This window comes from Vidua macroura, chromosome 5 (assembly GCF_024509145.1).
Source record: "Vidua macroura isolate BioBank_ID:100142 chromosome 5, ASM2450914v1, whole genome shotgun sequence".
NCBI classification, from domain to species: Eukaryota; Metazoa; Chordata; class Aves; order Passeriformes; family Viduidae; genus Vidua; species Vidua macroura.
In genome coordinates this window covers 10,168,955-10,193,452 of record NC_071575.1, presented here as the reverse complement: position 1 = coordinate 10,193,452, position 24,498 = coordinate 10,168,955, and the positions used below count along the sequence as shown (strand labels likewise).

At 40.3% G+C, this 24,498-nt stretch overlaps 1 protein-coding gene across 7 annotated transcripts in view; it reads left to right on the top strand.

Moving 5' to 3' along the window:
* SOX5 (SRY-box transcription factor 5) overlaps positions 1-24,498 on the top strand; it is a 611,216-nt gene that overhangs the window by 389,916 nt on the left and 196,802 nt on the right. For all 7 annotated transcript variants that reach the window (XM_053977622.1, XM_053977623.1, XM_053977626.1 and 4 more), the window contains one exon: positions 3,324-3,534. In XM_053977622.1, coding sequence (XP_053833597.1) covers positions 3,324-3,534 — 211 coding nt within the window. The remainder of the gene's footprint in view (positions 1-3,323; positions 3,535-24,498) is intronic.

Here is a 24,498-nt window from a genome sequence, read left to right as displayed (position 1 = left end):
GAAGTTTTTAGGCTTTATTCAGCCACTGACACAAGCAGGTTTTATGTGGGGGAAATATCCTTTCTTTTTACATGCTAGAAGTAAAAATCCAGACCCATTGAGAGCTTTTTCATGTCTCCAAATGATGGCATAAGACAGAACAAAATAAAAGAGAGGGGCACGGAGTGAAAGCGGAGGTAACTGTTGCATGTTTTGTGTTGTTGTTGTGAATAGCAGAATAAAAGGATGCTGGGCTTGTGGGAGAGCAGGTTCTGGAGCTGGTTTGCTAGAGGATTCATGCTGAAGTGTCCTCAGCAGCAGAAGCTGGGGTGAGCTCTCCTCCACCAGCACAGAGAGGAGAGGATTCCTCTTGGATTGCAAATCACGCAATGGATGTGTGATTGCTACAGATCTTTCTGAATGAATAATTCACTGGTGTACTGTAATTTAACCCACTGAGATGTGATTGCAGCTGTTCCCCTACTGTATATGTGTTTTGATTGAGGCTTAAATCCCACAAGTGTATAAATAGCCATGTATGTGATATGCAAACACTGCATATGTGCACACCTAACCAAGAGATCTAAAGAAACTTTTTGCAGGGGGATGGTTTCTTGATTGTATATTTTAGTATCTAATTTACCTTTAAAAAAAAATCTGTGTAGAACGCTTCCCTTTCCTTTCTTAGCCAGCTATGAAGTCTTTCTAACTGTGGTATTATAAATGCTTTTAGCCAGCATTGCAGGAGGGAGGGTATCTCTGTTATTAATGAATTTATCATTCCAAGATCTTTATAAGAGATTACTTGTGGCTGTTTTACAGGTAGGAAGATGAAATGGGGGGGAAAAAGGTTATATTTTCTATGTTTTCACAGTGCATATGAAAGAACAAGGAATTGAGTATTCAGAGTCCCTTCATGATGCTTTGTTCACAGACTACTGCATTGTCCCCCTCACAGTTCCTTTTCCCCAGAAAGCAAGGCAGAGTTTCAAAAATACTTGTGAGTTTCGTTTGAAAGCCAAGCAATTTGTGATTCTGAAAACCATCTTATATTACTTTACATAATCATTCAATCCTCGTGTTCTTCTGCTTCTTCTCTTATAACAAACTGGTTTTATACTCAGAATATATTTGTACATATAAAACCCCACTTGCATGTACCCCAAATGGGCATGGAAGCAGCAGCTGTGATATCTGAGGTTTTGGCAAGTTTTACAAATACTTTGTGTCTGTGACACAGAGAAACAGGAGCGAAACAGGTCTTTTGGGACCTGCTTTGGATTAAAAGAAGAAACTAGTTCCTGGTGAAATGAAGAAACCCACTGTTCCTATACACGACTGGTGGCATAGGTAGATTTAAGAACTGTAACTAAGGATGATGATATTTGGCTTATCTGTCTCAAAGTGTGAATAAGAAAGCAGCTTTCAAGATACTGTGTGTAGAAAAAAAAATTGCCACTTGGTGATAATGGTTTTGAATTTTAGATAAAATCTGAAATGATGCTGAAGTTAACCATTTTGCTTGTTTAGATTGGTGTTAAAAAATCAGTTTACTCAAGTCTATATGTGAAAGAAATTGCATTTGGCTTCAACTAAGTTTTGAAGTCCCATGTTAACAACTAGGAATTTTTCAAGCACAGAACAAAAATGGAGGGAGTTGGAAGGAAAAAAAAAAAGGAGCATTTCTGTTGATTGGAGTTGGAAAATTTTTTAGGGCTTGGTCAAAAGCTCATTGACGTCAGTAGAAAGACTCTCATTAACATCACTGGGTTTGGTTTTTGGGGCATATGATGGCCCAGATCGTAATCTCAGTTAAATCCGATTCTGTTAGGGCATTTATTCACTAGTATAACACATTCAAGCTGCTCGCAACTGTTTGCATTAAAAGTTTTCTTAACCATAGGTAATCTTTTTGCCACAACAAAGTAGCCTGTGAAAACAAATATATTTTCTTTATTGCAGGTTTTCCATGTAGCTTTACTCAGATTTTATTAAAATAATTGGTAGCAACTTACATTCTTTTATAAAAGTTTTTTTTCTGAAATACTGTGATTTATTAGTACAGAGACATCAAAATTACTCAAAAAAATTATAAAATTATAACAAAAATCACTGAACACTGTATGTGCATATTTATAGACATATGTAGCACATTCATACCCTCTGAAATGAAGTGCAAAAATAAAAACAATTAAAAAATTAAGACTTTTTCAACCAAGTCTCTAACTCATATAACAAGATGATCCAGTGGCTTATTTAAAAAACAATATTCATTAAACAGCTAGAGTACAAAAAAAAGGATAGTGAAAAAAAAAAACTGGGAGATCACATCAAAATAAAAACTACTTATGTTTACAGCATTATATTTTATGCAGTGTATTACTCTGCTGCAATCTTTGTTTGGAGACGCTGACCTAAGTTTTTCAGGTACAGATGGCATATATTAGCAGAGGGAAAAACGGGTTCGGGAGATGTGTACAGAAGAGTAGGGTACAACAGACATGAAAGGAGGAGGAATATGTGCAGAGAACGTTGCTTTAAGGTGGAGGAGATGTGGAGAAGAAGGCTCTTACGTTAATGAAGGCGGGTTTGAAGATGCTGGAACCAGTTTTGCTTTCCATTAAAATTAATGAGTAGACCTCTATGGGCTCTCACGTGAAGAGGGTTGTGTGCATGTTCCAGGAAGTCACAGAGTTTTGCCATTGTGCTGCCAGGGAAAGTCATTAGGACCACCTTTGTGAAAAATACTATTTCTACAAGAAATGAAGGTTTAAGACAGAAGAGAATAGAATTAGAAAACAGAAAGCAATTGCTTCATCCTTTATAGATGGGAGAAGTGCTTGAACTGTGAGTAAAAATATGTCATATGGCAAAGGACATTTAATGTTTAGTTGCTATTTTCTTTCTTAAAACAACTAGCCAATCAAGGCATTAAGTACTTTATAAAGTCAGAAAATTAATGGTCCTTGTAAAAATTGAAGGTTTTTTTAGAAAGAGAGCTGTAAAAGAACAAACAATTACAGGTAATCAATACCATTGTTATTAGGAAACCGATGAGAACAACACTTCTTCTCAATTAGGGAAAAACTGTATTTTATATTTCTCTCTTGCAAGCTGATCTTTGTTCACTCCAGCCTGTAATCTTGGTTTATGCTTTATGGATAGGCTTTGTTCTGGGTGTTTTTGAAGCATTGCATGCCTTTTTTTAAAGGTTTCAACAGAAGAACAAATAGCAATGAACTCAAAGAACAAAGGACTGTTCTTCCTTTCTTTCCGTCAATTTATTTTCCCCCCTTCTTCAAGAAAAGAAAGGAACGTTTCATCTTGTTTTTCTCCCCTTTCAGGAAGTTGATGGCAATAAAGTGATGTCTTCATTTGCCCCGCACAACTCATCTACCTCACCCCTGAAGGCAGAAGAAGGTGGGCGCCAGAGTGGAGAGTCCTTGTCCAGCACAGCCCTGGGAACCCCGGAGCGGCGCAAGGGGAGCCTGGCAGATGTCGTGGACACCCTGAAGCAAAGGAAAATGGAAGAGCTCATCAAAAACGAGCCAGAAGGTAAGGCCTGGGAAGCTGGCCAAAATTTTCTGTGTTCTTTTCTTTTCTCCAGATCCTTTGGATACATACACTTTCTAATTGTGCCGTTTTCTGCTCTGCTTGCTTTTCTTTGCCAGCAGATCTTACAGTTCTTTTCTACATTAGAGGTAAATTTTATCAGTGTCCCATAATGTTTTTAGCTTTTCCCAAAAAAGAGAGTCTATTGGTCTTTTTGTTACAGTGGCAATCTCCTCAATATGCCTGCAGTAAGCTAATTTTAATCACGTGGGGGCTTTTACACCACTACTCCCTTCTTCCCATTTCTAGACCTAAAAGAAGTATTATTTATCATCAATGTCAGTGTTTTTGTGAAATGATCTAGTGGGCAGGTCATTGTTTGAAAGGTAAGAAGGTAAACTGGGAGTTTGTGAGGGGTTTTGTGTGGGACAGATCATGGTCCGTTCATGTGTAGTGCAGGTGCTGTACAGACAGGGAATGCAGGTGTTTTCTGCATTCTGTGTGGCCAGCAAGTCTCAGCTTTGGCTCCTAGGTGTCCCTTTCTGGAGAACAAGTGTCTTTTGAGACCCTCTCTCCAGCTGGTGGTGATAGGACTTGTGCTCTGTGGGCTGGGACTAAGACCAAAGATGAGGATTTTTAATTTTTGCCTGTTTGGGGCAGAGTCCAAGTCCTGACTGGAAGATGAAGTTCTTGTTATGCTCTCTGTAGGTATCTGCATGCTTATTTACAGCTTCCTTTTCGGAGCACTGCAAGCCAATTGTGTGAGCATACTGAGCCTTGTTTCCTAGGGTAGGGCACGGCAATGAGACTCCATCCTCATTCACACTCACCTATCCTGTTACAGAAATCTGTTCCAAATGCTTAAAAGCAGGGCTCTCAGGGCCCACCTCAGTGCTAAAGCATGAAGTGACAGCACCTACAAGAAAATTTCAGGACAACCTGCATACTGGAATGGAAGTATGGGTACAAACACGCTGGCACATATGGGAGCATGACAGGATTGTAAATTAGGCTTTTCTTGACTGGAGTACGCAGTAAGGGTCTGCTGGGAAACAAATTCTTTGAGCATTTTTTTTTTTTTTTTTAATATTACTTACAACATTTCTGTTGCATTTAAGTAGATGTAAGGGTCAGTGCCATAGCATACCTTGTGCCTTTGGATGGAAGAGATTGCAGGGGGAATGGGTGGGAAGGAGATCAGGCTTTTATCTGAGAGAGGGGAGAACAAGGAGTTCTGGGCAGTGTATAAATACTCTGAGTATGAGTTTGTACAAGCTGCACAGACTCCATTAAGGAAAGGCCACAGATAGACATGAGAATGGTTACAGAGCTTGTGCATTATCTCAGCTCTATTAAAATGAAAATATACAGTACAAACAAAAGATCTACAGCTTTGTGAGGAGATTGGGAGAGAGAGGAGGGGGAGCAACTGAATGTTGGGCTTTGCAAATGCGTGCAACAAAAAAATCTTTTCTTCCCTCTAGCTATTGTTCTATTGTCTTTCAAAGGCCATTAAATTGAACAGCAGGTTGTGATGAAAATTTCATTAAGCCCTAGTTAAATCATTATGAGGGTGCCATATTCATGTCTCTGCTTACTCCCCATCCAGGAAAAAATGAATAGGAAAGAGTTGAGCTTTTTTTCCTTTTCTCCTTAAAAGCGAACTAACAAAAGTTCAGAAGTTAGAAGAGAATGGGAAATGGGACATGAAACAAAAGGAGGCCAGAGAGGTGAGGTGGCTAGGAAGAAAATTAGACTTGCATAAGAGCATTGAAAGGTGGTGAGGGACAAATACATCATTTTGACAAGCCTCCCTCCCCCTTCCCTTCAGCCAACATGGTTGTTTTTAGAGTGGCTAATTAAAAAAAAAATATATATTTCTGGGTGCAGATGGCTAGACTGTTCTTAGAGATCTTCTACAAATATGAGTCTTTTTCCCTAAATGAGATATATACCAATACAACACAGTGTCTTCTCTGTTTGAACTCCAGCAGAAAATTATTGTCATGTCTTCTTCATGTAGTGCTAAAGTAAAATTGTCAGTCATCACTGGTTGCTAGTCAGGTAATTAGCATATTAATGAATTTCCCTGTGAATGAGGTGTTACAAGTGGGAATCTTTGATAGTACATGTAGGTAAAAATGCAGCAATTTGTGATAAATGCATATTTCAGTAATGATTTTTAGTCTTGCCAGTTTGTAAAGCTTTGTGGGATGAAGATCAAGAATCTTGGTTAAGCTTTGCTGCATTATGTCAACAAGAATAATATAATACTTTATTTCCCTTTGGGAAGAAAGGGAAACATTTGCACCAGTAGTTGAGGTTTAATTAAATCAATTTCCTGTGAATCTTTCAAAGACCAGATATGAGCCACATTCCCATTTCTCTATGTACTCAAAAGTTTATATATTATTTAACTTGTACAATGGGCTATGTTTGCTCTCTTTTTATTGTTTGAAATAGTCCTCTGAATTGCTGTGGGAAATGTGCTTTTCAGGCATTCTCTCAAATGGCCTGTTTCTTCCAAATCAGAAAAAAGGGAAGGGCTGCATACACAACTTTAGGTCTCAATTCAAACCCCATATCAGTCAGGGAAAGGGCTTCTCTTTTCTGAAATGGGCTTTAAGACAAGTGAGATATTCCAAAACATTGATAACAGGTTTGACTCTTTCTAAGAAACTTCACTGATACAAGGGAAATGGTTTTCTACAATTATGCTTGTTAGAAAATAAAATTAAAAATTAGTAAGTTTTGTCGGTAAAGGACAAGAATTTTTACATTTTAAACATACTGCTCAGAATGCAGCAATGTACATATGTAAACACTTCCCTGTACTCACACAGGAGCTGATAAGGGAAGCATCACTCTTCACATAAATGGTTTTCAGGTAGATTTGTTGTATATATACTCTTGGTTAATGTGCCCTGTAGGAACCCACACTGCCTGCTCTTCCAAAAGCTCAGCACTGCCTTTTCCTCCTTGGATATGACTTGGGGGGGTGTTTTCATACTTAGCTCCAAAGCTCCTTGCTCTTTTTCTTTTCCCCCTAATTTTGCCATTTTCCTGCTGCTGGATGGAAGTATGTGATTGACAATGAGTCATGCTGACACAGAGACATAAGTATTTCAGTGGGTCTAAAACTCGTGGAGTTTTACTCATTACTAATACAGTGCTCATCTTTCTTCCCTCAAATTCTGTGGAAAATCCTTATATGCAGCTTTAGTCTTAGGCCCCCAAAGGCATAAACCTATTACTGAAGTCACACAATGTTATTTCACATGAAACATTCTGTCCTTTCTAACTTGAGCTTCAGAAGAGGAGTCAGTCCCCTTTTATTCCTGGTACACAATAATGAAGATAATGGAGTGGGTTTGGAGAAGCCTTACACACTGTGACAGACCTCAAGCCCTTGCCCTGAGGGTCGTCTGCCGACCATGGGATTCCTTTTGCAGCTAAAATCATTAGGAGAATGAGATACAGGCATGTTTTTCCTCTGTTTTCTTCAGGCCTCAGAGGATGGCAGAGACTCTCTGTCTGTCTGTTCTCCTCATTTGTAGAAATGAAATGGAAATCTCTTTGAAGTCACTGAGCTTGACACAAGTTTGTGAAAGAAAAGACCAAAGCAACCACTTAGCTTTTCCTTGCTTTTTCACTATTAATGTGATTGGATTGCTGTATTTTAATTTATGGCCTGTGCTTGTGGAAAATTAAATCTCTGAAATCTCTGTAGCCTTTCCCCTAAACGTATGGCTTGGCTTCTGGAAATGAAAGAGGCAAACAAGTAAATTCCTTCCTATTTTTAGAATAAGCTGGAGTATTCTTTGGCTCTTTACATCTCCTGACTTTTCATTAAGAATCAATCCTCTTTTTCCATTTTGGCAGTTTTAACAAGTTATGTATCTGTTCATCTTTAAAACCTTCATAGTGGGTCTTCTGAGGCCAGATCCGTTTTGTTGTACAGAATTTCTAGGAATTCTGTATAAAGAAGGATCATATGGACATCTACCTGATGAGCTTATGTGGATGCAGTCATTCATCTGCATGGCTCTTTCCTCCTTGGTGAGGACCTCTGAAACTCAATTCATTTGGGCTGTTTAAGTGAATACTTTGAATTTTCCATAAAGACACATACACAGATATACACACGTACATACATGCACACACACAATATTTTTAATGTATCATATGTGTTTAGACGTAAGTATATATGAATACACACACACAAATTATTCATTTATTGTGTTTTGTATTTTTCCTGCTCCAAAATTTTGATCTTAGAGTCCTTAGGTCTTCAGAGGGGGAGCAATTCATCTCAGCTGTTTGGTAAGAAGGGAATACGTGTGTTTGCAGAGCTTTAACAGGCAGTGAGGGTACTAGAGCCTCATGTATTATAGTAGGCAGCAGGACTGTAATTGCTTGTCGTGAAAAAAGGGATGAGAAGAGCCTCTTGGGCATGATTTTTGTCTTCTGAACATTCCCCAAAGGCTATTTGTATTTGATGTTTAAGTTTACATTCTATATCACAACACCTGTTAATGTGGTAATTTAAATGACTGTTGTTTAATCAGTTCTGTAATTTATAAAAGTGAGCCATACTGAATTCAGACTCTCTAGTTGAAGTATCTCCTAACATTATCAAACTTTTCATCAGCAAATCTTGTAAAAAGATCAACATGTCTCCCTCTTTTTAAGCCACAGATTCCAAAGCAGGCCATTCATGGGCACAAGAAGGGTGGCCTTTGAAATGCAGACTCTTGTTTTTAAATCACATCTGATGAGATGGGAGGAAATAAAGTGCACAGATTCGGGAAAGGCCTAAGGATACTGTAATTGGTTGAGGTTTAAAGTTCTTTTATTTGGTTCCTCACTGCCCCTTTGACAGAGTGCGTGTTGAAGAGGCTTTGTAATGCTTTTCCACTGAAGGACAAACAAGGGTACTTTGCAGTTGAGTACTTTCAAGTTTTGCTCGTGCACTCGTGCTGCTGTGGAAGGATGCTTCAGGTGCCTTGTGGTTCCATGCTCATCTCTGCAGTCTGTCACCAGAAAATGTGTCTCTTCTTGTCGAGCAGGCCAGCATAAAACTTCCATTGCTTCTTTCAAAGACCCTGCCATATGGAAATGTGCTTTCACATACTGCTGATACAAATAAAAAATAATTAAAACATTTGAAAGTTTATTTGTGAAATAGGCCTATGTGACGAGAAGGCCCTGTTAAATACTGTAGCTTAAATTTTTATTAACAAGTGCTTTAACTCTAGAACAGAGGTAGCCTAGTTTGAAGCCTTGCCAGCTCTGACTTGCTCAAAGTGAAGTTTATTCATTTGTTGCCTTCAGTTTTTAAGTGTTTTCCTTCCCAACAGTTTAGCCTGATAGTCACGGCTTATTTCAATGGATGTTTTCAAAATTTGCTCAGATTCCCTTCCAACTCCCTCTTCTTACATCCTCAAAGGTTTTTAGCCTTTGGATTTTTCTTCTTCCTTTTGATAAAGGCATCTGAGGTGCTGATACAGCATCTCAAATATAGAAGAAAGCATTATGGTCAAGTGAGATACAGGAAACTAGTGCTTTTGGAGAGAAGATGCAGTCCCTTGCTCCCCCTCCCTGGTTCAGAATGAAAGTCTCTCTGATGGATCTCTACAATTAAAACTTCTTTCTGGGTTATGTTCACTCCATAATATTGAACAAGCAGGAGCCAAAGCAGAATGCCTTCTCTTTTCACTTCTCATCTTTAACAGCACAACATATAAGTGGTTCAGCAAGGCAAAAATAATTATTTGGGCTCCTGTCTGCCCTTTTTTCCCCAAGTAGCCAGACTCCTCACCAGCTGTGATTCATTTCAGTAGGGGTTTTCAAAATTTTCTGTCACTTTTGACCCCACATCATTTTGCTGCGAGTTTCCCCTGTTGTATTCCACCCAGATCAGCTTGCAGTTAGCCTTTGGTTTTTTGTGTGCTCTTTTTAATTTTTTAATTATTATTACTGTTTTATTTTCATTTGCCCCTCCCCTGGAAAAGCCATTAGCTTTGTGACCTTCGTTTTGGTCCTTGGATGAGTGCTGGAGGAGCCTCTGCCCCAGTCTGCAGTACCCAGATGTACGTGGGGGAGTGTGCCAGCTCCTTGTGCGTGCTCGTGTGCCGCAGCTTTCGGGGGATGTCATTTATTCAAGAGTGAAGAGCAAGCCACCTGTTTCTCAGGCCTCTCAGTCCCTCACATTAAAGGTTCAAGCCCTCGCTGAATAGTAACATCTTAATCTGGGCAACATACACACCATTTAGCTGGAACCTATTTGTCGAGCTAGCAGGATTTGTGGGATTTTTTTTCCCCTTTCTCTTACCCCTGAGGCGCTTGTCACGACCATGCATTTTAAAATTAATCAGACCTCCCAGGCTTGTGTGACTGTGCGGTTTAACATGAAGAAGTGGATATCAAGTATTTGCCCTAATTAAATAGGCCTGCTTGGTTTTGTTCTAGTGGATGCTTGGTCTTTTTTTTTAATAAGAGCTGCTTATGGAGGAGGCACGGCCGGCTCTAGAGTTAGTGGAGAGCTCACTTCAAAGTTTTCCTCACCACCTGCGCCCTGGATGCTGAGACCTGAAGGACTCCCTGCGTTCTTTCTTAACAGCACCATTTGTGGGAAGTGAGCAGAGGGGGAAGGGGGAGATTCAGCCAAATGAGAGAGAGAGCGATGCGGGAAGGGGAGGTGAGGAGCTGGGATGAGCATGTGCATTGGCTTTTGGAGCTGATTAAGATGACCTGTCATCCTGTCTGATTAGCTTTAGCTCTCAGTCTGTGCCATGAGCTATTCACAAGGCTGTCTTGTGTCTTCTGTTTACCAGAAGCAAGGGAAAGCCTCTAGTAAGGCAAGGAGTAACATTTGCAGCAACTCCCACTTGCTTGTTTAGCTAATGAAGTAGCCTAGTAAAAACACTCCTAAGTTTGGAGCTGTGGCTGAGTTTTATTAGATACATGTCTGTTTAGCATTGATATTTTTAAGGTAGCTTGAGAGTTGCCAGCTCTGTGCATCTGTATGCATCTCCTGCCTTGTACACAGGCTGCACTGGGAAGGCAGAATTCCTTTCAGCACCTTCCCTTCTCATACAGTTTAATTGTACTGTGGTTTCTGTATTGCCTCAGGAGAAAGTGCGCTGTATGATTTCTATGATGCATGAATTCAAAAAGTGCTCAAAAACCAAATCAAGGAGAGCTGGGGGGAACTCTCTCTGCCCTAAGCACCCTAAAACCTGTTACACAGTAATTAAGGACTGATAGCATTTAGCAACTCAACAAGTTAATTTTAGCCAAAAACTAGTAGAAAATTTGGAACAGTCAACATTTTTAAACAAAATGTTTCTTTGGAAATGATATTTTTTGTTTTTAAATGTTTAAGATGATTAATCTGAAAGAGAAATGAAAACATTTCAATTAGGATTAAATAAAACACTTTGGGTCAGGTGGAAACAGCTTTTCCCCTGACTTGGTTTGGCAGCTGAAATGAAAAAATGCAAACTAGTCAAACAAAAATGAGTTGCAAAACCTGGTGAGGTTTTGGGGGTGTTTTTGTGTCTAATGACCTGAGAAGGACAAATGAACAGTTGTTTTACAGACACTTAAATATATCTGAATGTTACACACTGTGGTTTTGAGGGCAGTCTGTAATATTAGTCAGAAAAGCTTTCAAAATTCGATCTTCTCCAAACGTGCAAATTTCTGTGCCTTCTGAAACCTCAAGTCAGCAAAATTTTGCAGCATCTAGGGCATTTTATTTTGGAGCAGATTTTGAAACATACAACATCAGATGTGCTTGGCCCGTCTTTGCAGCTGAAACCTTGGAGTCTGTTGTAGAGGACCTTGGGAATCTCCAGGATTTTACTTTGCTTTCTATAAAAATTCTTGCAGCCAGTACACAATAAAAAGAAAAGCTGTATTTATTTATTTATTTCCATAACAGTTCAGATTGCTGAAGTAAAACCCAGCAGGTAGGTAGGATGATACTCCACTGATTTAAAAGTTTATTGTACATCCATGCACTAACTCACTGCCATCTTTCTCTTCCTCTCCCAGTATTATTAGTCCTATTTTATTTTTAATTTCAAACCTTGGCAGAACCCAAATGTAAAGAACATATTGACACTGCCAAGCATCTGTCTGGTGCTTGACAGCATCATAGAAACCCTTCCAGTGTTTCCTCTGGGTTGCTATTGGTTATTTAACAACACAATGCAAACGGTGCAGTGTGGGTGTATGTGAAAAGGAAAGAAAGGTTGAGGTGGGGGGAAGGAGCCCTGCACGAGTAAATATGTCTTTCATCATATCTTTTGTTTGGTCTGTTTGCTGTGTGCTATTCAGCAGTCAATAGAAGTTGTTTGACGGTTCTGCAAAGGGGTAGGAAACCTTTTCTTAAACTTTTATTCTCCTGCTTTTGTCTCAGTCCACAAAGTTCTCTGCTTTTGTTTTTCTTGCCCCATTTTGTTGTCACCTGTCTGTTGTTGAAGGGGTTTTGTTGCTGCTGTTTGGTTGATGTGAGGTAAGCTGATACTCAAGTCATGCTCCTGGTTGGGAGCATTCTTGTACAGGTGAAGTAGGCTTGAGGGAGCTTAGGAAAGATTTGCTGTACTGGTCTTTGAGGCAATAGAGCTCTTTCAAGCTTTCATTTTAATATATATATTTATCCAGAGGAGGAAAGTGAGGAGTAAATGAAGAAAAAAATCAAGCTCTGCTTTCTGCTGGAGAATGCCCTGTTAGCACTTGTGTGACTGGGTAAGGCTTTCTGGGATGTTTAGCCTTGATTTAATTCGTATTTAAGATTTCTCCTCCCAGCACATTAATATAATGTCAATGTAGAATGCATTGCATGGTGTAATTACTGGAGAGAGCAGTAGTTGGGAAAACAGACGGTAATTGAACACATGGCTGTTTATTACAACAGGACAGTGCTCCTACGCTGGTATTTAGGGCATTAATAGGGAAGAATTGATTTGTTGTTTTAAGATGAATTCAATCACTGTTGCTTAGGCCTTTGTTTGTTCAGGCCAAGTTATGCTTTGTTTGTGTTATGTGCCCAAGAGGTTTACACACCACAGCGTGGCATTAGTCATGCAGAGGGCTTGGGAGCAGAGAGCCATTTACATGAACAAAGGACATTTTTCTTTTTGGCTCTGTTTATCTTCCTCTCCAGTTTTGCTGCCCTCTAATCTATCTCCATCTCTCTCTCCCTCCTTTTTCCCCCTCTCCTTCCCACTCCAAACATGTCTAATCAATGCAGAAGTCCTCCCACGTTCTTCCTTCCTCCTCCTCCTGATTCACCCTCCTGGAGACAAATGGAGCAGTGACTGACAGCTGGCAACACAGCTGGGGTTGTGGCATGGGGTAAAAGGTGGAAATAGGAGTGGTATACCTTCGAGGTTTTCCAAGAAACTGCTGGGCTTGGGGAGAACAAGGATTGCTTCCAGAGTGAGCCGAGGAGAACGAGCTGTGCCCTGCACATCTCCACTGTCGGTGATGCCATGAGAGGGCTGCCCTAGAACAGAGGCTGGACAGAGTTAAAGAATAAAGCAGGGATTTATTAAAAGGATCTCCTCAATGGATCCACCTTGGGCAGCACAAGAGCCCAGCCAGGGCTACACCCAAGATGAACCAGAATGGTCCAAAAATGCACGACCGGTCACGGGGTCTCTCACTTTGATCAGTTCTGCTCCATTTGCATATTGGAGTTCATTGTCCAATTCCAGCTTTAGCCTATGAAGTCCCATCCTTGTTTTTCTCTCTTCAGCCCACGTTGTTTGTGCTCTTGGGCCTGAGATTTGGATCATTTGTCCTTGGTCCCCAGCTAGAGAAGGAATTGTTTTGTCTCCCTGCTCTGTGAAGGGAGCTCACCATCCCCTAATGTGAAGCTCAGAAGTGCACACTAAAGCAGCACAGAATCTGAAAATAGAAAAGCTAAAACCTGAGGCATCACAGTGGTTTGGTGTGAGGGAGCATGTGCACCTTTGGAGGGTCCTGCTGGCTTGTGCTCTGGAGGAACCCTGAGCAGGGCACATCCTGGGACTGAAGGAGCATCCTGCCCTCTTCTCACTGGTGCAGGTTGGAGGGAGGAGGAGAAAGCTATCTGACTGAAGTTGAATTCCTGGTCTCCCTGTTGTCAGGAGCATGGTTTTTATTTTACGCTCATTGTGCTTGAGAGGAATCTCATCTTCATTTATTTCTGTGTAGAAGATGTTAATGGACACTTCAGGGTGATGTGGGCCAAATTCTGCTCTCAGATGCAAGTTCATCACTCCCACTGAATATGCAAGAGCTTTAGGAGAGCCACATTTTACCCACCACAGGATTGGTAAAGAACTCAACGTGACTTGTTTTTTTCTACCCCTCTACAGACAGGGATTAGGCCTGTTCCTAGAAGGAGCAGGATTAAAAGAACTGAAAGGTAACAACAGCCAAGTCCATGGGGTCACTAATTGGTGGAAAATTTTTATTGCCTAGCTGTTAAGATATTTGTATCTAAGTACAGTGCAGGAGGAATTGCCTTTTGGGGTACAGAAGGCACAAGGAAGGAGAAGCACAGATATGTGACACAGAGAGCCAGATTCTTCCTGTCAGGGAGAAAAAGCAATTTCCTACACTGCAATGTGCAAGGAACCTCCATTGTTCATCTGAGCCTTTTAGCTGTAATTTATTAAATTATTGGATCTGCAAATAAATAATAGACACACAGGAGATGAGGTCTGTGGATGTGAAGTCCAGCAGGGACTGTTGGTTGTGTATGGGACATGCTACTTGGCTACTAATTAGAATTGTTTTCCTAAATATCTAGGAATTGCAGTTGCAAAGGCCAGCCCATATGCCCAAAGGAAAATATGATTTCCATCTCAAAAAAAACCAAAACAAAACAAAAAAAAAAAACAACAATAACAAAAAATTATTGTACTGCACTGCCAACAAACAAGAATGATAAAACCAAATATACAAAAGCCTCAAAGTTAGAAATGGTGTCCAAGTGCTTTATCAGAAAGGAAAGTGGCTCTCCTGCCTTGGAAGTGGTTATCCTCGTGTCCTGTTTTTGCAGTACAGTTTGGAATGTTGCATTAGTCTTGTACTGTAGATTAGCCCACACAATCTTAAGGTAAATAGTCTAGAGACAAAGATCGCATGGAAGAAGAAAGCCTCTTGGTTTTATTATGCACCCTGATGTTTTCATGCTAAACTGCTTTTTCTTTTTGGTTTTGCCCACAACACATATCCCATTTCAGTAATTGAGCATCTTATCTCCCACAAAGTCAGGCATCAGGGAGAAAAAAAAGAAAAAGCAAAAAAGTCAACAACTAACCAGAAAAATTGTTTCAACTGTAGTGATTACTGTGTATTCATTTGATCCTGTAGGTTTGCTGGCTTGTTGCAAAGCGTAAAGCATGTTAATGCATTTTTGCTAAGATATCTATATACAGGACCTAAATAAAGCCATGTATTTCCAAATAGTTATATTTCTATGTATATGAAATTAATATAAGAAGATGAAACTAGAGGACAGCAGGCTCTTGCTAATGATTGTCAGCTGCAAAAATTCTGGATTCCACACTGATCTCATGTACAGCTTTAATCAGCAATGGTGTTTAACTAAATATTGAGACGTTTCACTGAAGATTATTTTATTTTAAGGCTTTTTTTTTTTTTTTTTTTTTTTTTTTTTTTTTTTTTTTTTGTGGTGCGTTTCCTCTTGCTGTGTCATCTAATTGATTCATGGCTCCTGTAAAGCTTCTGGGTATGGGATGTCTGGGATGCCTATCCAAGCAAAATGCATTCTTCTCTTACTGGTTTGGCCAAGTCAGTCCTGTCTGAGTTCAGATGAATTAGGGAGTTTTCACTGGTAGTCATTCTATAACTAAGCATAGAATTATTAAATGAATAGTATACATAATATAGCAGTTTAGGACCTTGTTCTTTCTGCTGAAAAAAAGATGCAGTCTTTTTGAGACAATAATGGGGTTTTTTGTTATTGTTATTTTATTGTTAGGTTACTGGATGGGAGAACACAGTACCCAGTGGGTGCTGCACAGTATACATGACCCAATATTTTAAAGTAATGGGGCTCACAAAGACAAAACAATGAGAGGTGCTGTCTTACATTGCCAGACTGCAAAATGTTCCTAATAGTTCTCTGTAAACTCATTTTGTTAGCTGCTGCTTTTGTTCTGGCCTTATGCCATAAATATAACATGGAGCAAACTACCATTGAAATGCTGGAGAGAGTTCAGCTGCCAGTTCCATTTCATCCTTGGTTTCTCACAAGTTGGTGCTAACCATTGATCTGCTTGTACTGGACACTGTAAATGTTCACCAGAAATGAGGCTGTAGGTACCACTCACTGCACTCCTGAGTGTTCTCAGGGGCACACAAGATGCAATATGCCTGTTTTTAACTCAGCTGCCTCAGCTGGGCTCGCAGACGAAGTCCCTGTAGACATATAGGCAGGTGAAAAGGCATCAAGAAGAGAAGAATGGAGATGCCTGCTGTATTTGCATAATCAGGCAACATTGTGGGAAAATGGAACAGGGAGACAATTTTTCCAAGCTTTTCAGTATAAGGAGGTTAAAAGTTGTGCTTTAACATTCTTCAGACCTTCCTTCTCCCTTAGAATGCACTCCCTTAGAATACACTTTTGCAATCTGATTAATCTTGGGATAGGCAAAATACTAGTGGAAATTCGATTTTTTTTTTTTCTTCTTGTGGAAAATCTTGTTCCTACTTGGAGAGGGCAGTGGGATTGTTTAAGCAATGCTAGGTAGCTTTCCTCCCAGGCTGAATGCAGTCTATAAAGCTGTCAGTTCTATAGCTTAATACTGGGTCTTAATGTATTAATTCAAGGCTTTCAGTGATCTAGGACACAACATGTGCCAGGAGTGGGAACTAAAATTAGAGGCAGACTTCTGGCTGTGAGAGCTGCTTGAGGCTACTTGGGGTGAAAGAAGAGGGAAGAGATCTGATGTCAGTCACAGTCCAGGGACTGTGAGGTGTCCAAAGTATTCCCCAAAAGCAGGTACAGGTTTTTTTCTGCAGGACACACTGGTAAACGGCCCTTCCTTTTTCTGTCTTATCCCTCTCACTGATACAGCACTCAGTGGTTCATTTCACACTCCAAATCCATGTTGAAAGCTGTCTTAGTTCACTTCTTATAACCAAGAGCTGGACTTTGCTGAACTGGGATTGTAATTCCCACACCCTCCATCTTCCCACCTCCACCCCTTAAATAGTAGCCAATCTTCTATAAAATGCGCTTTAAAAAAGTGAAAACATTGTGAAATGTAAAACAAAGTGAAATTCTTGTGAAGGGTTCTAAGTTTTCATTCATGGAAAGCAGCTCCTGTTGATGAAAAAGAAAAAAGAGGCCAGATAGGGCTGAGCAACAGAAAAATAGTTTCTTCCTCCTCCACTTCATTGGATGTATTTTATTATGTAGAACTTTATGCTCTTGGCTGTATGTGAGAATCATTTCCCTGTTTTTTTTTTTTTTTAATATATCATAATTCCGTTTAGGACTATGAATGAAGACTAATTAGGCATTATTGTTTGGTTATGTGGATTCTCTTGTGATTCTTTCTTGTTTACTTCATTTAAACTGTCGATACTGTTCTGGTCCTGTAGAAATAATGACTGTGTTACTTCATGAATTTGAGATTACAGGGGCCTTGTTTTACATTGCTGTGCCAGTCATCCCTCCTCTGTGATTATTTCAGGCTATCTGAAACATATTCTTTTTGAATAGAGAAATACTCAGAAGCACAAGTTCATAGACATTTCATCTTTACTAAAACATCTTCAGTCTTTACCTTATACTGGCTTGTCTCTTTCTAATCAAATGAAGGCTGCACTTTGACACTTCAGTGTGATTCACAGAAACATAAGGGGGGGGGCTGATTCAAATGAGATACACAGAGATAATTCTGCAATATGAAAATCTTGCCTTAAATTCAAACAAAGAAAGATTTGTAAGTTTTTAATGTTGGGGGAAAAACACTTCTCTGAAATCTGTACTGTGAATCTAAACTCTGATATTTTGCTCCTATTCATGTACAGCACTTTCTTTGATGACTGCTGGAGTTCTGATCTCACAGAGAGCAGAGAAATATTGGAGTTGAGATTTCCTGAACGGAGCTTAGGGGATAATATTGTGTTTAGTTTGTTTCACTAGATGCAAGCTAATCAGAGAATAATTAACAGTCAAAATGCCAAGGTCCTCGTTCATGTGAAGGATCTGGTATTGAAGTCCTCAATAAAGTAACACTCACATTGAATTCAGTGAGACTTTAAACTGAACAAATGCTTCAGGATTTGTCCCTAGCTTTTTTGTCCCTGTCAGTTTTTAATGAGCATCCCATAAAAGTGTTTAACAATTGTACTGACTTTGATTTTTCAAGGTTTGGGAGCAAATTGCTTTCTCAGGTTGAGAAAAAAATGTTGAAACAAAAAAAGCACATTTTCTCATCATGTTGTCTAACATAGTGTAAGCAGATTCAAAGACTATCTCACATCTTGCTTTCTGATAGTTAGGGATGTTGCAAAGAGTATTGTAGAGAAAATGCAGGGAGGAAGGATTACAGCTGATAGATGGAGATATTTTAGACCTGATCCTGAATTCTTGGGGTTGTGGTAAAATTTAGCCAGCAAGGCAGCTACTGGTGCAAGTTGTTTGTTTGTTTTATAAACAGAGAAGGAGAGGGGGGGAACTGCCACTTCTAAGATCACCATATAGAGAGAATGGTGTTTGAATGCCATGGTTTTGTGTCAGAGGGAGCAGCTTAGTGTGTCTGGATTCATCCTTTGCCTTGCTTCCCTCGGTTGTCACTGAGAGCTCCCAGGCTGAGACAGATGGCTGCTGGTTTAGTTGTGTGCGTGGGAGACAGGAACTTCCACATGTGATTTTTTTACCATTTGGTAGTAATTAGTTTGTTGTATAAATTAACATTAACTGAACCATTCTTCAGGCATTGTTTGTAATTATTCTTTGAGCCTCTGAGTTGGGTAAAGAAATAGAAAGTGGGGAAGAAACTGCTTCTTATTTTGTGCAGGGAAAGGACTCTGTCATTAAGCAGAACAGAGCAGCAATTATCATCGCTTGCCCAGTAGACTGAAAACTTTGAAAAAACCCTTGAAAAAACTAGATTTTTTTTTCCCCTCTGAAAATATTAATGGAAATTACTGATTTAGATGCACAGATAGGCTTTATAAAATTTGTCAGAATAAAGTGTGGATGTAAGCATGGGTAATCAGACCTTCCTGACATCATCATTATTACTGCTGGTACGACTACCACTGCTGCTGCTTTGATGTGTATTTATAGGGAGTAGAGGGTTTATTTTTTAAATGCATGTTCTCTCAATATTACTCCATTTCCCCCCCCCCCATATTTGTAACATTTCCTGATTTATTTGTGGTAGGCAGTAGGGATCTTGTGCTGCATATCAGGAGATGAGCTATCGCTGGTTTTCTCTGGGGATTTCTGTCGTTTCCAGCAACCAGCCAAATCGGAATTGTCAGGAGAACAGCCTCTCGCATGTTCCTTGGCACTTCTGCTTCCAGACTTGGGCAGAATCCAGACATGCAGAGGTTCATGGACATGAAAAATAACAGGGAAAGTGCCCTCTGGTATTAGCCCAATATTTTAGGAACATATTGGGAATCCCTGGGTTCATTTGCTGGAAAAGTTCAATGCTTCAGCAAGTAAGGAAGTTTTATATCTCATTATACTGAAGTTTTCCCCTTTCTTACCCAGGAGTACTGGTGTTGGTATCTGCCTTTCAATAGAGCTTTCTTGCCCTGGGTACAAAGCTGGTAAGATGGGCAGTGTGGCCCTGTGCATTAAATCCTCTCACACACAGACTGGGTTGCAGAAGTAACACTCAGGTACAGCCCATCACATGGCACTCCCCAGCTTCATTAAAATTAATTTAGTGGCCAAAGTATACCCTCCAGAGAAAGGTTCATGTGACTTGAGTTTAAAAGTGTCCTGGTACTTTCTAGTGAAACAGAATGAAGGCAGTTTTACACCCAGACTTGTAATTTGTCTATGTAAATTGATGTTTACTGTGGTTTTACTTCAGCTTGTTGCATGCAGGGCTCACACACAAGAGGTGAGTTTGGGTCTTATTTCTTCTCTCAGAATTGCTATTAATATGTACATTTGTCCAGGTAAGTAGTTTTGCCTGGACAACAAATGCTAAAAAAGGTCTTGAAATTCTGAAATAAGTAGATAAATGCAGCTTAGTTAAGAGTTGTTCTGTTTTTCTTGGCATGGTGATTTAGCCTATATGAAGCTTTGTGCTGTTTGGGGAAGAGGAAGTGGGAGGGAGTGTGTGGGAGCTTTGGTGGCTGGAAATGTAAAGAGAATCCAAGCTGAGTATGCTGAAACCTGCAGCTAAGGGACAGCTACCACGGATGGTTTTCTTTTTGTCGTGCTTTCTGGCAGTGGCTCATGCTGTAACCAAAGTTACCTGTGATTCTCCAACTTTTGATATCAATGAATCAAACATTTTCTGAACCGTTCTATTGAACCCTTTTTTTCTTTTTCCTTCCACTGCAAAGACAGAAGGTGCCGGCCGTGCTTGGGTACTGGTGTGACAGCGAGGTGGTTGGGTTTGCAGTCAGCTCAGTGAGCACTGCTCAGTTCACTTTCGCCCTGCTGAGTGGCTGTGGGCCACGAAGGAAGAGCTGAAGGCTTTGTTGTAACAAGTGTGCAGCTACAGCAGCATTATACCAGTTGTAGGGCTGGGGTTCTTTCATCCCTGGAGGAATATGGGCAGAAAAGATCACTCCCATGGTGAAAAGCACAGGGCAGGCTCAGGAAAAATAATTTCTTCAGGGCTTTTTTTCTGTGTGGTGTTTTTTCACAGACTGCCATATGAACTTCATTCTCTGTGTCCAGTTTCTGTGGTTTTCAAGTGTGGTTGACAGTGATAGTAGCTGTGTGCCTCTTCACAGTGAAGTTTAATTCCTGCTTGGGAGGCGCAGCCTGACAGAGGTCCTGCTTTACAAGAAGGCACTAGACATAGATCTGAGGAAGCAAGCTCCCTGGAAATGCTTGTCTTTTACAACTCAGCCCCATTTGCATAGCCAGAAATGAGATTGCAGGTTGAGTTTGGGAGCCAGGTTCAGTAGCAGAGCTCACTTTTGCCTCAGTGGAAATGCTGCAAGTGGAGCAGCTGCAGAGTCAGGCCCATAGCGTTCTTGTGCCTGGAACAAGTTGGCACAGTGGCCTTGTGTGGTGGTTGCAGAGAAAAGATGTGGTTTCCATAGGTTATCCGAGATTCTCCTTTCTTGGAGCAGACTGTTCTCCTTTCTGGGTCTATTGGAGCTCGTAGCCAGAGCAAGGGCTGTGCTGAGACATCCAGCTGTGGTCCTGCAGCCCTCCTGACAGGACACTGCACAGGATGATAGCCTGAGAAGCAGAGACTAAATCAGCCCCTCCTTGCCTGCCGCATAAAACACTTCTCACTGTCTCACATGCTTCTCCTCACACGCCTTGCAGAATTAATTTATTTATTTTGTGGACATGTGAGCTATGAGCTGTGGCATGGCAGGAAGGTGAGGAATTCTTTGTTTTGTTTTTAGTTTGGGGAAGAAGCGGGTGGGAGGGAGCATGTGGGAGCTCCAGTGACTGGGAGCTCAAAGAGAATGCATTAATTAACCCAGGGGGATCGCTGGGATGCAGGAGTGAGGAGCTGCAGCTTTAAACCCAGTGATCTTTATCCATTGCTGGGTTTGGGTCACAGACCTTGGATAAGAGAAGGGGGAAGAGGGGTGAGCAGGAGGGTGGGCACAATGGGAACCAGATGTTTCAAGCTGGCGGGGGTTTGGCCTCTCTGTTATTGTGTGACAAGGCACGGATCTCCCCTGCACTCAGAAGTATGTCATTCTCCTCTGGAGTCCTTCTGCCCTCTGCTCAGGGAGGGGAGAGGCTCACACATGCAGACATGCACACATACATGCTGCACACACGCACACGTGCCCGCACAGACAGCCCTGGCTCTGCTTCTTTCCTTTGGCCTACCTTTCTGAATGGCCCTGGAAGACTAAACAGGTGTTATCTACTTTTGATTTCAGTGCATTTAAATTAATCCTGTCAGCTCAGCTGTTAAAACAACTGTCATCTCCAGCTGTTAGTAATTTTCGACTGGGCACTTTTACAGGTTGCCAAGTTCTGAGCCTGCATTGTGAATCTCTCGCTCCCTTTCTCTCCAAGCGCTATAGTAACAATTTGTATTTTTTTTAAAGGGGACTTGCATTGCACTGTTTTTACAGCGAACCCTGTTTATTATATATTGAAATAATATCATCACAAAACCCAACATCATCATGCCAGACTTTGGAATAAAGAGCTAAACCATGTGTGGAGTGCGGTGCATATCAATCTTCTGTGGGTTTGTTGCAGCCTCTCTGTGCATTTTAAATTTGAATGAGAGATGAATCAACCTGAGAGTTTGGGAGGGAGGAAGAGAAGGGGCTCTAAATTTTTATTGCCAAAAGTAGAGCTTTCATTTTAGAAGCATTGGTCTCTCTTTCCCCTTTTGTCTTAATGTGCTTTTAATTTTCAATGACTAAATTTCCAGGAGGTACCTTGAACTGAGGACATTTTTAAATACCTTTCAGTTATTAGATTGATGGCATACACATGGTAGGCATAAAAATTGTAGGAGAAAAGAAATCATTGGATACATGTTATTGATTTCAGCAGGCACTCTCTAATGTGACTTATTCCACTGTGGTCAGGATCTATAGTTCATTACCAGTGCTTCAGAGTCAGGGAGCACTTGTGGCTTACCCTGACCTGAGTCCTGGCAGGGAAGGCTCTCTGTGCCTTTAAGGTTTCCACTCATTGCAGTTGTCTGCCCACATTTTCAGCTGGTATAGAACTGAGGCTGCTCCCTGGAGTTATGTTGCAAGCTGTCCTTAAAACACTGGAAAGGATTATTCAGGCGGTTTTTTTGCCCATTCCTAAGAAAAGGATGTACTTAAGAAGTGGCTATAGGTAATCTTTCTCTCAGCAGACCAAGTAGCCAAATAAATGTGAATCTTTAAAAAAAACCCCATGTTTTATATAGTCTACTGCATAAATAAGGGCAGTGTTTCTATATCTTTTAGTAAAATAAAGACCTTCTGTTTAAGACCTCCTTTCTTAAGATTTTCATTGTCTTTTACTTTTGAATTTATTCATGAAAATTCTGTTAAAATAGGAACACTCCCCAAATATTACTAGAATAATTATTTTCCTTTCACTTTTTATTCTTGTGCTGAGACAAAAAAAAAATTATTTAAGGAAAAAAGAAAAGAAACAAAAAACTTTACCAATAATGTGAAAAATAAAAAGAAAAATATTCTGAAGTACCATCTAATTCAGCAGGGCAGGTGCTGATGTAATTCCCACCTTAAAATGTATCTGTGCTTTTAGTCATGTTTTGTGATACAGAATTGCAGCTATCTGAGCAACATCTCAAATTCCAGCACAGTTCTGGGTGTTTCTGAAGACACACCCCCCCCATTAATACCTTCCTTGCAAAATTTTATTCTTTATGAAATAGCTGCATTCACATGCACCAGTCTTTGGGTGTGCCATCATTATCCTTCTTCTCGTGCAGTGGTACCATTTCAGTAGAACATGAAGCAACTTCCTCAAATTTCCCATTTCTTAGTGGACAACCGTAAATTTTTTCAGTGAAATGTTTAGTATCCCTCTTAGTACTGAAATCTGGAATGCCAGGTTAGGAGTGCACAGTGTGGATAGGTAAGACCAAATTACAGACAGACATAATCATACAATTGCTGTTGCTATAACTGTTAGCAAGAGCTGGGGTTGCTTGTCTTGAATTCTGCTTCTATTCCATGGCTAAATACTGGCGTTACAGTGGTACACCAGGCCTTTTTCTGTATAGTTTAACATTTCCTTAACTAAAGAATTTGATCAATAATATATTAATCCAAAATTCTGGTTTCACAGAAGCTGCTACTGGTAGATCAAAGCAAGTGCTTTCTGTAAAAAATACTGCTTTTATTGAAAAACAAGCTGAAATAGCTGAAAATTCAAATAAGGGAAAGATAGACTATGATAGACTTCTCCCCAGAATTACAGGCATTTTATTTTAGGGAAACTAAAGAGTTCAGGCCCTGATGCAGTTTCATTTATAGTGTGTAACACTTTGTTTAAACCTTCATCAAGCCCTTCCAGAAGATGCATTGCCAAATGTTCCTGCTTACAAGGATTTATCAATGTAGGTTTAATTTCTGCTTTGCAAGAATCACACCCAGCTGTGTGAAATGCAGCTGAATTTTGAAGCCAGACATACTCATGGTCTCTGAGGTGAGCTGCTGCTCCCTTGCTGCTTTCACCTCCACATCTCAGCCCCACCACCAGCCTCAGGTATGCTGGACTCATGGCTTCTGCAACAAGCTGTTGCCATCTCCTCAGTGCCAAATACTGTTAAAGGTACAGCATTTTTTAGGATTAGGTGGTGGTTAACTTAGTGCTGCAAAGTCTAATATGCACATATTTTCCTTGTCATCTTTTCTGCACCTTTCTTTCCTTGCAGACACATAGCTTCCATCTCCTTTGGCATGGCACCATTGTAAAAGTCAGGTAATTCCAGTGACATCAGTGAAATTACCTGTGTGTAAAATTAAAGTGAGAGAGACTGAACCAGATCCCAGTATCTTCAGCATCCAAAATGTGTGTCTGCTTTGCTTGCTCAAATTAAATGGTACTTCCAAACATTTGAGGGCTTTGTGCAATGTGAAAGATTCCATTAATCTTATCTGTATGCAGTAAAACCTTGTCAATTCACACTAATGATTGTGGGAGTTAACAGGTAAGCACATTTTTCAGCTGGCTTTCCCGTGGGTGAGGGACTGAGCCTAAACTCTTGACCCGACACATCTAAATTTAGGGGTATTCAAAATCTGAATTTTGCAACTCAAGTCAATATTTAA